General features: G+C 41.9%; 1 protein-coding gene across 1 annotated transcript in view; it reads right to left on the bottom strand.

The window, feature by feature from the left end:
- The window catches only part of LOC307025306 (allograft inflammatory factor 1-like), a 10287-nt gene extending 3968 nt beyond the window's left edge, over positions 1-6319 (bottom strand). The window contains exons 1-4 of the mRNA XM_079659942.1: positions 6128-6319; positions 5893-5954; positions 3221-3287; positions 272-313 (exon numbers count right to left, since the gene is read on the bottom strand). Of these exons, the coding sequence (XP_079516068.1) occupies positions 272-313; positions 3221-3287; positions 5893-5954; positions 6128-6146 (190 nt within the window). The 5' untranslated portion in view covers positions 6147-6319. The remainder of the gene's footprint in view (positions 1-271; positions 314-3220; positions 3288-5892; positions 5955-6127) is intronic.
- Positions 6320-13310: the final 6991 nt, after the last annotated feature.

Below are 13310 nucleotides of genomic sequence, written 5' to 3'. Positions count from 1 at the left end.
ACACCCCCACACACACACACACACACACACACACACACACACACACACACACACACACACACACACACACACACACACACACACACACACACACACACACACACACACACACACACACACACACACACACACACACACACACACACACACACACACACACACACACACACACACACACACACACACACACACACACACACACACACACACACACACACACACACACACTATCTGGTACAGTTGTTGTTGCTTCAGTGCAACTATAGCTCACCTATCTCTCCTTGGTCATTCAGGTCAAACTCTGCATATTTATCTGCAAAACAAAACACACAAGGGATTATTATACACACTCACACCACATCGCCTTCAGCAACATTTAAACAAAGAAATCACCAGCTGGCATCTTACATGTCAGCAAAAGTGTTAACAGAGACCTCAGTGTCTAAAAGGACAGGCACTAACAGCTGATGATGACAGGTGTGTTTTTCTGTGTGTGTGTGTGTGTGTGTGTGTGTGTTTTGGATGTCTGTCAGTGGTCAGCAGCTGAGTGGGGTTGACATCAGAGACAGATTAGAGTGAGAGGGTCAGGAAGTTAAAGGAGAACTCAGAGTTCAAACACAGCAATAAGGAAGGAAACCAAAAAGGCTTGGCTGGAAGATTTAAGACTTGGATATAAATGTTGCTCTCTCAGTCACAAATGAAATCTGGTGCTAGTAGCCTGCAGAAAAAACACTTATGAAGATCCCACATCAATGAAGTATAATATTGCAACTTTTCAGAAGGTAAGAATTGCATTTGGAGCCTTGTTGTACAGACTCAATACTTTTTTCCTGATTCTAAAAATGTGCAAAGAACAATGTAAATTTCCTGCAGATGGCCATTAAGCTTAAAGGACTAGTTGGAATGTGTTTTAAATAAAACTAGTTATCTTCCCTACTAAGAGTTATACGAGAGGACCGACAGCACACTCATATCTGCTGATAAATAAGGAGCTGGGGTCAGTTAGCTTAGCATAAAGACTGCAAGCAGAGGGAAACATGCTAGCCTGGTTTTGAATGATGGTTAAAGAAATAGCGGACACAAGTGATCGTGTTATAAACATTTTCACTTTGTAAGGGGATGCTCGTCAAACAATTTCTTTAAATGGGAAATATGTTCTCTATACGTCACAATGCATTTTGTAATTTTAAATCAATACTGACAAAAGAGAAGAGGAGTAATTTGACTAATCTCATAATCAACCTTTAGGCATTCCTATTACGTTCATTATGCGGTTATCTTTAAAAAAACAAAAAGAAACATTCCGCTTCTTCCTAAATTTCAGTATTCTCTTTTGTCAAGAAGACCACTTTAGTCAGATTACACTGATTTCTGTCGCACAGTGAAAGCTGTGTGTGTGTGTGTGTGTGTGTGTGTGTGTGTGTGTGTGTGTGTACGTGTGTGTGTGTGTGTGTACGTGTGTGTTGGGGAGGAAGAGAGAGGACTGTGTTAACTGTGTGAACCCAAGGGGAGAGGGACAGGACAATGCTAACCCTGTCTCTGAGAAAGGGGCCTCCACACACACACACACACACACACACACACCTACACAGAAACACACACACACACACACCAAGCTTTTGAGAGGGCCACTTGTCGCAGAGCAGCCTGTTGATCATCTGCAGACACAGAAAATGGCTCGACCAAACAAAAATGTCTTTAGCGCATCCTCCTGTCCTAAATTCCTTCAGCAGAGGATGTAACAAAATACATAACAGCCATTTTATGACAAGATTTGGATTTGTATCTGCTTCTGTTTGACATCATAAAGATGTCTGCGATACAAATGTATTACATTTGAGTTGTATGGTGGTGAGTTTGAATACTTAGAGTTGTGGCAGATATCATTTGAAGGGGCTTTTCCATTTAATAAAATAGAACAAACCCTGGTGATAAATAGTTGAAATAACTTCCCCTGCCACTGCCCGGCCAACAGATAATAAACAATGAACTTTTTTCCCACACTTTTAAAAAGACACTGATCCTACAGTATGGCCATAAAAAAAACACACCATGATTATTTAAAAGGAGGCTCTGTTGTGCTTTTTGGGGGTTTCCCTTTCCTGGAGTGTGTCATACTGAAAAGAAATACAGTATGATAAAAATAAAGACCTTTTAGAACATTAAAGCATTTAAACATGTCACAGTAGAGACACAAAAACAAACCTGAAAATAAGCATATTAGGGCCCCTTTAATAAAACATTTTTTTTTTAAATGGTCATTCCCCTTACTATAGGGGGGATCATCGCAATATCAGTCATAATAAATAAAATAAGTTATTTTGTCCCGAATTGTACAGCCCTATAAGCATCCTTCATAATAAAGCAAAAATGAATAATTGAAAAAAGTAATTTGACCCTTAAAGTAGGGTATGTTTATAAATGTTATGGTCCTGAGAATAATTGATTTGGTTTGTGTTTAAAAGCTGTGTTTAGTGACCTCTGGTTAAGTGGAACAGCATGAAACAGAAGGGGAATGACAGAAAGGAAAAAGAGCGATCCTCACAGGAACTGGGTGTCAGTTCCTCTTTCAGTTTATATATTGCTGCTCCATTTCCTCCAGCAAGCATAGATTATAAGTAGGACAGTGGAGCATGTTCCTCATATGCCCTCTATTTAAAAAAAGAAAAGCCTTATGTTATGTTGCTGATAATATACTTTGTTCTCTCCATGCACCCAGAGCCTACATGTGTAATATCAGAGCAATAGGGAGGAGATCTTTGGCAAATCATGTCATTTTGTTCCTGCTTTTATCTCCTCACAGCAGTGATGTTTTCTATCCCCAGGAGCTATGCGTTTACCCAGCATATTTCTGAATATTGTAACAATAAGCAGAGGAACGCCCCTGCACATTCCTGCAGGGCCACGGAGGATTTGGCCTTGCAAAGCTCTCAGAAATCTCTGCAGTCCGTCTTTCCCACAGAGAGAAACAAAATGCTGAAGACTCGTGTGTGTGTGTGTGTGTGTGTGTGTGTGTGTGTGTGTGTGTGTGTGTGTGTGTGTGTGTGTGTGTGTGTGTGTGTGTGTGTGTGTGTGTGTGTGTGTGTGTGTGTGTGTGTGTAAACTGCCAACAAACACACATTTTCCAGCGAAGACAAAAGCCAGGAAAAAGGAACACACCCTCACAAAGACCAATACTTAGATACCGAAACTACTGATGGGACGGAGGGGATTTACTTACTTTTGAGACCTTCCAACTTTTCCGCCAGGTCTTCTTCATCCCTGTATTTCTGGTCTTCCAGGTATTCCTGAAAAAAAGAGAAAAGGGGTGAATACACTGAAAGTGATCAGGAAGGAAACAAGTTGGACTGAAACCCCTGAATAACCACAGATGTGTTCTTTCCTTCACCACAAACAAAGGTTTAGTGCACAAGATTGTAGGAGTCTGTATTTGTGTGATGGTCTACCAGGGGCTGTTTTTGTCTGACTGCTGCAGGAAGGAAGGATGGCATGTTATTTGTACTGTATGCAAAGAAATTAGTTTGTAATTTGTATAAAGTACATGTAGGGACAAACCAGGTCAATAGATAGGACGTTTTAAAAAACTGACATATTTCTTAAATTCTCAGAGAAACTTCAACATGCTTTTATTCAAACTAAACAAAAATGAAACAATCCCACGCACAAATTAAAGCCTCACTATCCTACACTACTCTGTCAAAAGGGTCAAAAACCTCCAACTTGGGAATGATGACTCACAGTCTTAAGATGTCCTTCCCCCTCACATTGTCATTACTTATGTTCATTAAGTGGAACACCTCACAGGGGTGTAAGAGGAAAGAGCCTGCAGGGAGCCATCGTAATGAAATGATAATGATGCAATCTGCCATGTGGGAGTCAGCCTCCATCCTCACCGAGAGGAGAGGAGAGGAGAGAGGGAGGAGGGAGGGGAGAGGGAGGCTGTTCTCTGCGTGTCAGTCAAGCATGTCATTAGGGTGAGGAGGATAAACGGCAACGCCACAACTGGATGTTTATCAGAGACGCCTGACTCAGCCTGCTGAATCATTACTGAGACACACCCCACCCCCCCCCCCCCCCCCCACATGAAGGAATGTCCTCTCACAGTCAGTGTATCTTGATCGAGTGCATTTGAACAAGTGCTGAGCCAGTATTACTCCTATTATGTCCTACAGTAACGTTAATCAATCTAAAAATAGTTTTGACAATGACACTAAGAAAGACCCATGCTCTGGTCATATTCTCACACCTATTGTCGTTTAAAATAAAGCCTTATTTATTAATGCACGAACCAAACCAAGCAGGGATTTGAATAAATGTTTGGGTTACAAAATATCAGAAAAATACTTGGACATATGCACCCAGGTCAATATAATGTACATAGACGGATCACTGAACCATGGGTCCAAAGTGTCAGGGGCCCCCTGGCCTTCAGTTCACAAAGTGTAACTCGAAAAGACACGTACCAACCAGGAAGAGAATTCAAATGACCACAAAGAAACAAAGATTCTACAAAGAGGACACAAATGAATGCAACAAAGCTGCAAAAAGAGCATCACAAGTTCAACTATAAAAAGTGGGAAAACAACCACAAACCACACATTGACTACAAAGAGATGTGAAACAACTATGAAGAAACGGAAAACCACAGGAGGACCAAACTCGTTAAAAACTGACACAAAACAACTACAACCGGACAGAAAAGAGACTCAGAAAACAAGTTCAGACAACATGAATCAACAAAAAGAAAAAAAGATTAACAGTGACAAAATAAATCTACGAGAGACACACAACATCACTATAAAAAGGGAACAGCTAGAACAAGGAGAGGCAAAAATAACTACAGAAAACCCCAAAAGGATTACAAATTGACACAAAAGAACTACAATGAGTAACAAAGGGACTACAAAGAGACAGAGAGCAACTACAAATTGACACAAAACAAGTACAGGACACACTGAATGACTATACAATGTGAAAAAGAAACCCACAATAACTACAGAAAGAGAAAAAAAGTACAAATTGACACGGAACATCTACAAAATGACATTAAAAAGACACAACAATAAAAAGAGACTAAACATCTATACACTCTGTATGTGGTGGGGTCTTTGCGCCCTGGAACCCAATCTCTCATAATCCCCCCATGGATGTCAGTTTATAAAAACCAAGCATTTAATCCCAGGAACTGTTTTTTTTTTAGATCTCTTATACTAAGATGTACACTTCTAATGTACACATTCACAATAACTGGGTGAATATCTATGAAGGAATTGTGTGTGTGTGTGTGTGTGTGTGTGTGTGTGTGTGTGTGTGTGTGTGTGTGTGTGTGTGTGTGTGTGTGTGTGTGTGTGTGTGTGTGTGTGTGTGTGTGTGTGTGTGTGTGTGTGAATGTGTAGGAATGTGACAGGCGCTCCAGGCTGCCCTCTTGATGCGACCTGGTTTTTCATGTGAGGCGATGACATCAAAGTGAGGGAGAGATTATACAGACATCCAGTTAATCTGAGGAGAGCAGTGTGGAGGAGTCCGAGCAAGCGAGGCCTGATGTGAGACAAAGGGCTCGTTCACACACCTGTTCCCCGGCAGAGGAGCCACAAAACACGGGGGAACAACTGATCGATATTACGGGGTCAGAAGGGAAATGCCTTGTGTCAGCCATTCAACAAGTGCCACAAGACTGCAGCGGGAAATCAATCAAATGCACTACCAGCTCCAATAAAATAGTAATAAAATAACCTGTGTGGCGTTCAGGGGACTCCTTTTACACGAACTGCCTTGATACATCAGTGCAAAGAGAGGCCAATGCCAAGTCAAGTGTATGCAGGCTCATTACATTCAAATTCCCGTGAGAGGACGTTAGACACGACACATGGAGATATGAGGACACATGCGTACCTTGTTTATTTCGTCCAGTTTCACCCTTTGCTGCTCCTTTAATAGTCCAAAGGATTTCCCTCCTGTGAAAAAAAGCACATTTTGTTAATTGCATGCTGGTTAATTAGGATTTAGCTCGTATTGTAGTCGGGGTCGGCCTGCTGATGCTCTATTGTAAAGACTCAAGCTAGCAGCGGACATTAATACCCGAGAAACAGACAATAAAGCATTACGCTGTTGTTCTTTTGTGTTTTACCTTGCAGATTTGAAGGCATCCTGGAGTTTGTGTGTGGGGGAAAAATCCAGAAAATGAAAAAATATCCGAGCCAGAAGGCTACCGCTGCTGTCCGCCGGGGCGATACTCTGTTATCCGTCAAAGACAGGGCTCACTGGGCCACTAGGTACCGGTGTCAAGATGGACACAGTTAGAAGAGGGACATCCGGTTAAGCTTTTCAAAACAACCGTTGACCCGTTTTATACTTTCGTTCATTTCAATTTGTTACAGTCATGAACCAATCTACTACCAAATAGGCTACTATATTTAAAGTGATTAAAACAATGCCACACAACTGTTGAGCTTGGTCTTAAGTCCGGAAATCTGGTACAGACATAATGGTGCAAGAACCATCTCTCGTTCGTGCATTAATACATGTTTTATTTTTATTGTCAATTTGTTTACTTTTATTCTTATTATGTGTAGGGCCTACTATCTGTGTTTCTTTCTCTTTTCTGCTGCTGTTACGATACGTGAATATCTCTACGGGGATGAATAAAGGTCCATCTTATCTCATCTTATCAATTTTTATATTTTTAGGTTACAGGAAAAAAGCACACTTTTAGCAATGGTCTCACAGGTCAAGACTTTGGAAATATTCGTAACATTTTAACAGTGGTTTCATTCAATATATTCCATATGAATGTTGCTTTTTGACATTGCAAATATTTATATCTTTATATTTGTATTAAGTGTTATATGTCATAAAGACTACCTGATTGTTTTCCTTGTAGTAGTAGAGATTAGATTTTAATCATATTATTTATTTGCCGTCACAAGGGGCTTTTTCCTCAAATAGATTTACAAATATATATATATATATATATATATATATATATATATATATATATATGTATTAGAAAAAACAGTAGATAAGATTAACATTGGACTGTTACAAGTAGGCAAACACATATATATATATATATATATATATATATATATATATATATATATATATATATATATGTATATATAGCCACAATAACCAACAGCATACAATGTCTGTATAAGTGTATCTGTCATTTGGAAACAAACACAAACAGTGCAAAATCATTTGAATGAAGTGGACACAAACAGATAATACCCTTGTTTTGTGCTTTTCTGATGTAACTCTTATTGTGAAGGCTACAACATCTGAATTCCGGTATCATTGTAGATGCATTGTCCTCATCAGTGAATGATGCTTTTGGAATAAACTGGGTCATTTCTTTCTCGCGTTCACCACCATGTGGCGGTTGTGGAAACTGCACATAATGGGAGTAATTCAGACAATACTGGAGCAGAAACCTATTCAGGAAATGCTAATTCTAATGATCGTGTTGCTTTACGCAGGGAAACTCAGTGGGCAGGCACATCTCGTTCCACCAGGAAACTAGTTTCACTCATTAAAGGCCTATCTGTGTGATACAAAAGACTAATCTGTAGTTCATAGGTAACTGTCTGAAAAATTCTTGTAAAAATATTGAAATGTGTTTTCTCAAAGGTCCCATGTCATGGCTATTTCTACTGATAATAATTCCATTGTTGAGGTCTGCTAGAATAGATTTACATTTTTCAATGTTCCAAAATCACATTGGTTTTCTCATAGCCTACAGCATCTCTGTAGTAGGCTATGTGTATTCACTCTCTGTCGTACACGCCTTGTTGGAGCTCCTGCCCCCCACCCTATGAGCCCACTGTGCTCTGATGTGTGTTTACTGTTTATGCTTTACAATGGCGTTTGTTAGTAACCAGAAAAGGACACCAGTAATGACAAACAGATGTTGGTGGGACGTTGCGGGGCTCGCTCCTCCGCCCTTTGTGGCTCGAGGAGCGGACAGTGTAAGCTGCATTACTGGTGTCGTTTCCTGGTTGCTGCGTGGGGTCTGCGAGACAGCGAGACACCGCGGAACTCAGCCTGAGCACACACACACGTGAGTGTGTGGCGAACTGTGAGTGGAGATCCACGGAGCTGCGGCTGAGAAAAGATAAAGTGTGTGCCGGCGAAACTCCACGGAGTAGCGCGGCTGAGAAAAGATCAGGCTGAGTGAGTGAGTGTGTGCGTGTGTGAGGAGCTCCGTATTGGTCCATTTGGACCTGGGTATGGTCACGTCACTTTACTCAGGAAGAAAAAAATGAAAAAATAAAAATCTCCAACGAGGCGTTCTGGGGCAGCAGACAGGTATTTTCTGTGTTAGAGTTTTACTCGCTACAGGGTGTACTTTGAGGGTTTGACTTTGCAGAACGTTTACATGCAGAAAAAGCTACATTGCATTTAGCTGACGCTTTTATCCAAAGCGACTTACAATAAGTGCATTCGACCAGGAAGATACAACCTTGAAGAAAACAGAATCATATAAGTACATCAGGTTTCATAGAGCCAAACATTTCAAGTGCTACTCAACTGGCTTTAGATAAGCCAGTCCTTTATTAGTATATAAGTGCTTTGTTAGTAATTCTATCGCTCAAATTGGAGTCGAAAGAGATGAGTTTTCAGTCTGCGCCGGAAGATGAGCAAGCTATCTGCTGTCCTGATTTCAATGTGGAGCTCATTCCACCATTTTGGAGCCAGGATAGCAAACCCACGTGTTTTGGCTGATGGGAACTTGGGTCCCCCTCGCAGTGCGGGTGCAGCGAGCTGTTTGGCCGATGCAGAGCGGAGTGCACGTGCTGGGGTGTACGGTTTAACCATGTCCTGGATGTAGGAAGGGCCAGATCCATTCACAGCATGGTACTCAATAACCAGTGTCTTGAAGTGGATTCTAGCAGTTATCGGAAGCCAGTGAAGGGAGCGGAGGAGCAGCGTGGTGTGGGAGAATTTTGGAAGGTTGAAGACCAGACGAGCCGCTGCATTCTGGATGAGCTGCAGAGGTCGGATGGCACATGCAGGTAGACCAGCCAGGAGGGAGTTGCAGTAGTCTAGGCGTGAGATGACGAGAGCCTGGACAAGAACCTGCGCTGATTTCTGGGTCAGCTGGGGACGTATCCTCCTGATGTTGTAAAGCGTGTATCTGCAGCAGCGGGTTGTAGCAGCGATGTTTGTAGTGAAGGACAGTTTGTTATCTAGGATCACACCCAGATTCCTTGCAGTCTGAGAAATAACAGAGGTGCCGATGTTGATTGTTAGGTCAAGAGTGGGACAATCTTTTCCCGGAAGGAAAAGCAGTTCAGTCTTGTCAAGGTTGAGCTTGAGGTGATGAGCAGACATCCACTGAGAGATGTCAGCTAGACAAGCAGAGATGCGTGCGACGACCTGGTTCTCTGAGCAGGGAAAGGACAGAATTAATTGGGTGTCGTAGCAGTGGTTTGAAAAACCATGCGGGCTAATGACAGATCCGAGCGAGTTTGTGTATAAGGAGAAGAGGAGGGGACCAAGAACAGAGCCCTGAGGGACCCCTGAGGTTAATTGACAAGGGTCGGACTCGGACCCTCTCCAAGTTACCCTGTAGGTGCGGTCTTTGAGGTATGAGGTGAGGAGGGAAAGTGTAGAGCCTGAAACCCCAAGTTTTTGGAGAGTGCGAAGGAGGATCTGATGGTTCACCGTGTCGAATGCAGCAGACAGGTCCAGAAGGATGATGACAGAGGAGAGGGATGCTGCTTTAGCCGTGTGCAGTTCCTCTGAGACAGCAAGGAGAGCAGTTTCTGTTGAGTGATCCCCCAACAACAATCAGCGTTTAAACGTCTCTTCTGAGTCTGTCTTTCCAGGCACTAAATGTGTAGTAAACACTGTGATATGACGCCAAAGGATATGCAACAAAACCGAAATGGATCATGCATGAAGATAATTCCCATTCTCTTTGTCTGTAAGTGTTTCTTTGTCTGTTTATGATTGGCTCTGACATCATTATGCCTCAGATAAAGCTTTAATCCTCTTAATGTGATGTCATTTCAGCCTCATAAAGACACACTTGGCTCCAACATTCATTTTGTTTTCTGGATGGAGGAACATTTCCAAACGATTAGGGAGGATTTCCTGCTGCAGAACCATTTAAATCCTCCTGTTCACAAACATAGTGTCTTTTTTAAACCTCTATCAACTGCATAAACACCTTTAAATAAAGTAAAACACCCCAAAATGAGTTTAACAGCAAATCAATGCAGCAATGGTAATCATTCATGTTTTAATATAAAGATATGTGTGTCCCACAAAACCATAAACAATTACTTATTTAGCACAACGATTACAATCATAGGCATTCATTATCCAGCTTTTTCTAACATGCAACATGTATGATTTCCATCTTGCATCTATCATAATTAATTTATATTATTTTTTAAAATGTTTAGGATATCCCAATGTGACATCAATAATATATTTATAAATGGATGTTTGATAAAAAGAAAATCAACAAAGTAAATCCCCTAATACATAATAATATTCAAGTTTAGTTTAGTTGTTAGAATTAAAGGGTAGTTTGTCGCCCCCATGTGGTTATTTATTTTAAAACCACGTCTTTGTAATATTTATATATATATTTTACAAATTATTTTTAACAAATACTTTATAAGAATATCATTGTTATCAACTTTGATCAGCTTTTATACATTATAATTATACTGATATTAATAATTATCTATTATATAGAATGAATCTAGCCTCACTGTCCGACACCTCAGGAGGGGGAAGCAGGGAACCATCCAAGCTGTGTACAGTAAGGATGGGAAGTTGTTGACCTCAACTGATGGAGTGTTAGGGCGTTGGAAGGAGCACTTTGAGGAACTCCTGAACCCGACAACTCCGCCCTCTATGTTAGAGGCAGAGCTGGAGTATGACGGGGGATCGACACCGATCTCCCGGGGGGAGGTCACTGAGGTCGTCAAACAACTTCACAGTGGCAAAGCCCCGGGGGTGGATGAGATCCGCCCAGAAATGCTGAAGGCTCTGGGTGTTGAGGGACTGTCATGGTTGACACGTCTCACCAACGTTGCATGGAAGTCGGAAACAGTACCGAAGGAGTGGCAGACCGGGGTGGTGGTTCCCCTTTTTAAAAAGGGGGATCAGAGGGTGTGTGCCAATTACAGAGGCATCACACTACTCAGCCTCCCCGGGAAAGTTTACTCTAAGGTACTCGAAAGGAGGGTCAGGCTGCGCTTTGTCACCAATCCTGTTTGTAATATACATGGATCGGATTTCGAGGCGTAGTCGTGGGGGAGGGGGTCTGCAGTTCGGTGGACTAAGGATTGCACCACTGCTTTTTGCAGATGATGTGGTTCTGATGGCTTCATCGGTCTGCGACCCTCAGCACTCACTGGATCGGTTCGCAACCGAGTGTGAAGCGGCTGGGATGAGGATCAGCACCTCCAAATCTGAGGCCATGGTTCTCAGCAGGAAACCGATGGACTGTCCACTCCAAGTAGGGAATGAGTCCTTACCCCAAGTGAAGGAGTTCAAGTATTTCGGGGTCTTGTTCTCGAGTGAGGGAACAATGGAGCGGGAGATGGGTCGGAGAATCGGAGCAGCGGGAGCGGTACTGCAGTCTCTTTACCTCACCGTTGTGACGAAAAGGGAGCTGAGCCAGAAGGCAAAGCTCTCTGTCTACCGGGCCATTTTCGTTCCTACCCTCACCTATGGTCATGAAGGATGGGTCATGACCGAAAGAACGAGCTCGCGGCCGAGATGGGTTTTCTCCGCAGGGTGGCTGGTGTCTCCCTTAGGGATAAGGTGAGAAGTTCGGTCATCCGGGAGGGACTCGGAGTTGAACCGTTCCTCCTTCGCGTCGAAAGGAGCCAGTTGAGGTGGTTCGGGCACCTAGTTAGGATGCCACCTGGGCGCCTCCCTAGGGAGGTGTTCCAGGCACGTCCAGCTGGGAAGAGACCAAGGGGTAGACCTAGAACCAGATGGAGGGATCATATCTCTTCGCTGGCCTGGGGGCGCCTTGGGATCCCCCAGTCAGAGCTGGTTGATCTGGCGAGGGAAAAGAAAGTTTGGGGCTCTCTGCTGGAACTGCTACCTCCGCGACCCGACCACGGATAAGCGGGAGAAGATGGATGGATGGATGGATGAATCTAGCCTCAGGTCTTTTTTGGATATGACCAGAAGAGTTATTTATAGTAAATAATGTTCAGTAAATTCCTAGGTTTTACTAGATTAAAATACAAATGTGATGAGACTTTAGCATTCGAAATGTGTGAAATTAATGTCACCATAATCATACATACAAATAAAAATAGAATATAAATAGGTATGTTAGATTTCTTTTTAACTTTTGACAAACAACTAAAGTTGAAAAATGGTTATGTCTTAATGAGGTCATGTTGTTTTCCCCTTATTTGTATTTATAAAATGTTACAGCATGTTTTGACTCTCAGGGCCACTTTACTGAATGTATCCCAAAGCTCCACAGAAAGTAAACAGATCAAGCATCAGAAAAAACATTATTCAATCAGAAGTTATTTTCCATGTGATAATAAAGACGTTTTTATCCACATGCATTTGACTCTGCGTCAGGAAACAGGCACGATACTTTCGTCCTAACAATATACAGAATTTACATAAAGGACAAACGAGTTTGAGTGTTTTATGGGAGTGTAGATGAAAGTCGGTTTATTCAGTTTACCACAGAGCATTTAGTTTTATTACAGGAGACGTTTTTAACACTCCCCGCTCTGATTTACATGAGGAGGCCTTTCTTTTTAACAGCTAAAGAGATTAGACTGCATCATATATATCTGTGCGCCTCTGAAGCTCCTTACAGCTGTTTCACATGCATTAACTCAGGGCTGGATCACAGGCCTGCTGCTTTAAATAAATCATGACCTCGGGAAGACCAAATTAAACTGACTGCAAAACACTTTCAAATTCTAATTAGTGGCCCTCCCAGTGATCTCGTATTTTGTTGTCTTTCAGAAACAAGTGGCCTAGGTGTGTCCACTACATGTTGCTGACAGTTTTACATGTTGAAAAAGTCACTGGGCTAATCCTTTTATTCCAGATGACACTCAATCAGACACGATGCTTTGTCTGAGGTACTTATGGACAAATGTAAGGCCATATAATTAAAGTGTAATCAAGTGGTCGAATATGAGATTACTGGTACATTTTGAATGAAAACTCGGCCAGTTAGACCTTCATTAAAGAGCACGTTTTATACTTATTGTTAGGTTCATACTTATGTATAAGAAAATGATTATAATAATAAAACATTAACAATTGGGCAAATCGTTGTCTCATGCAATATGGTTATA

This window comes from Notothenia rossii (genome assembly GCF_949606895.1).
Source record: "Notothenia rossii genome assembly, chromosome: 11".
Lineage (NCBI taxonomy): Eukaryota > Metazoa > Chordata > Actinopteri > Perciformes > Nototheniidae > Notothenia > Notothenia rossii.
The sequence above is the reverse complement of the archived record's forward strand: the minus strand, read 5'-3'. Positions and strand labels throughout refer to the sequence as shown.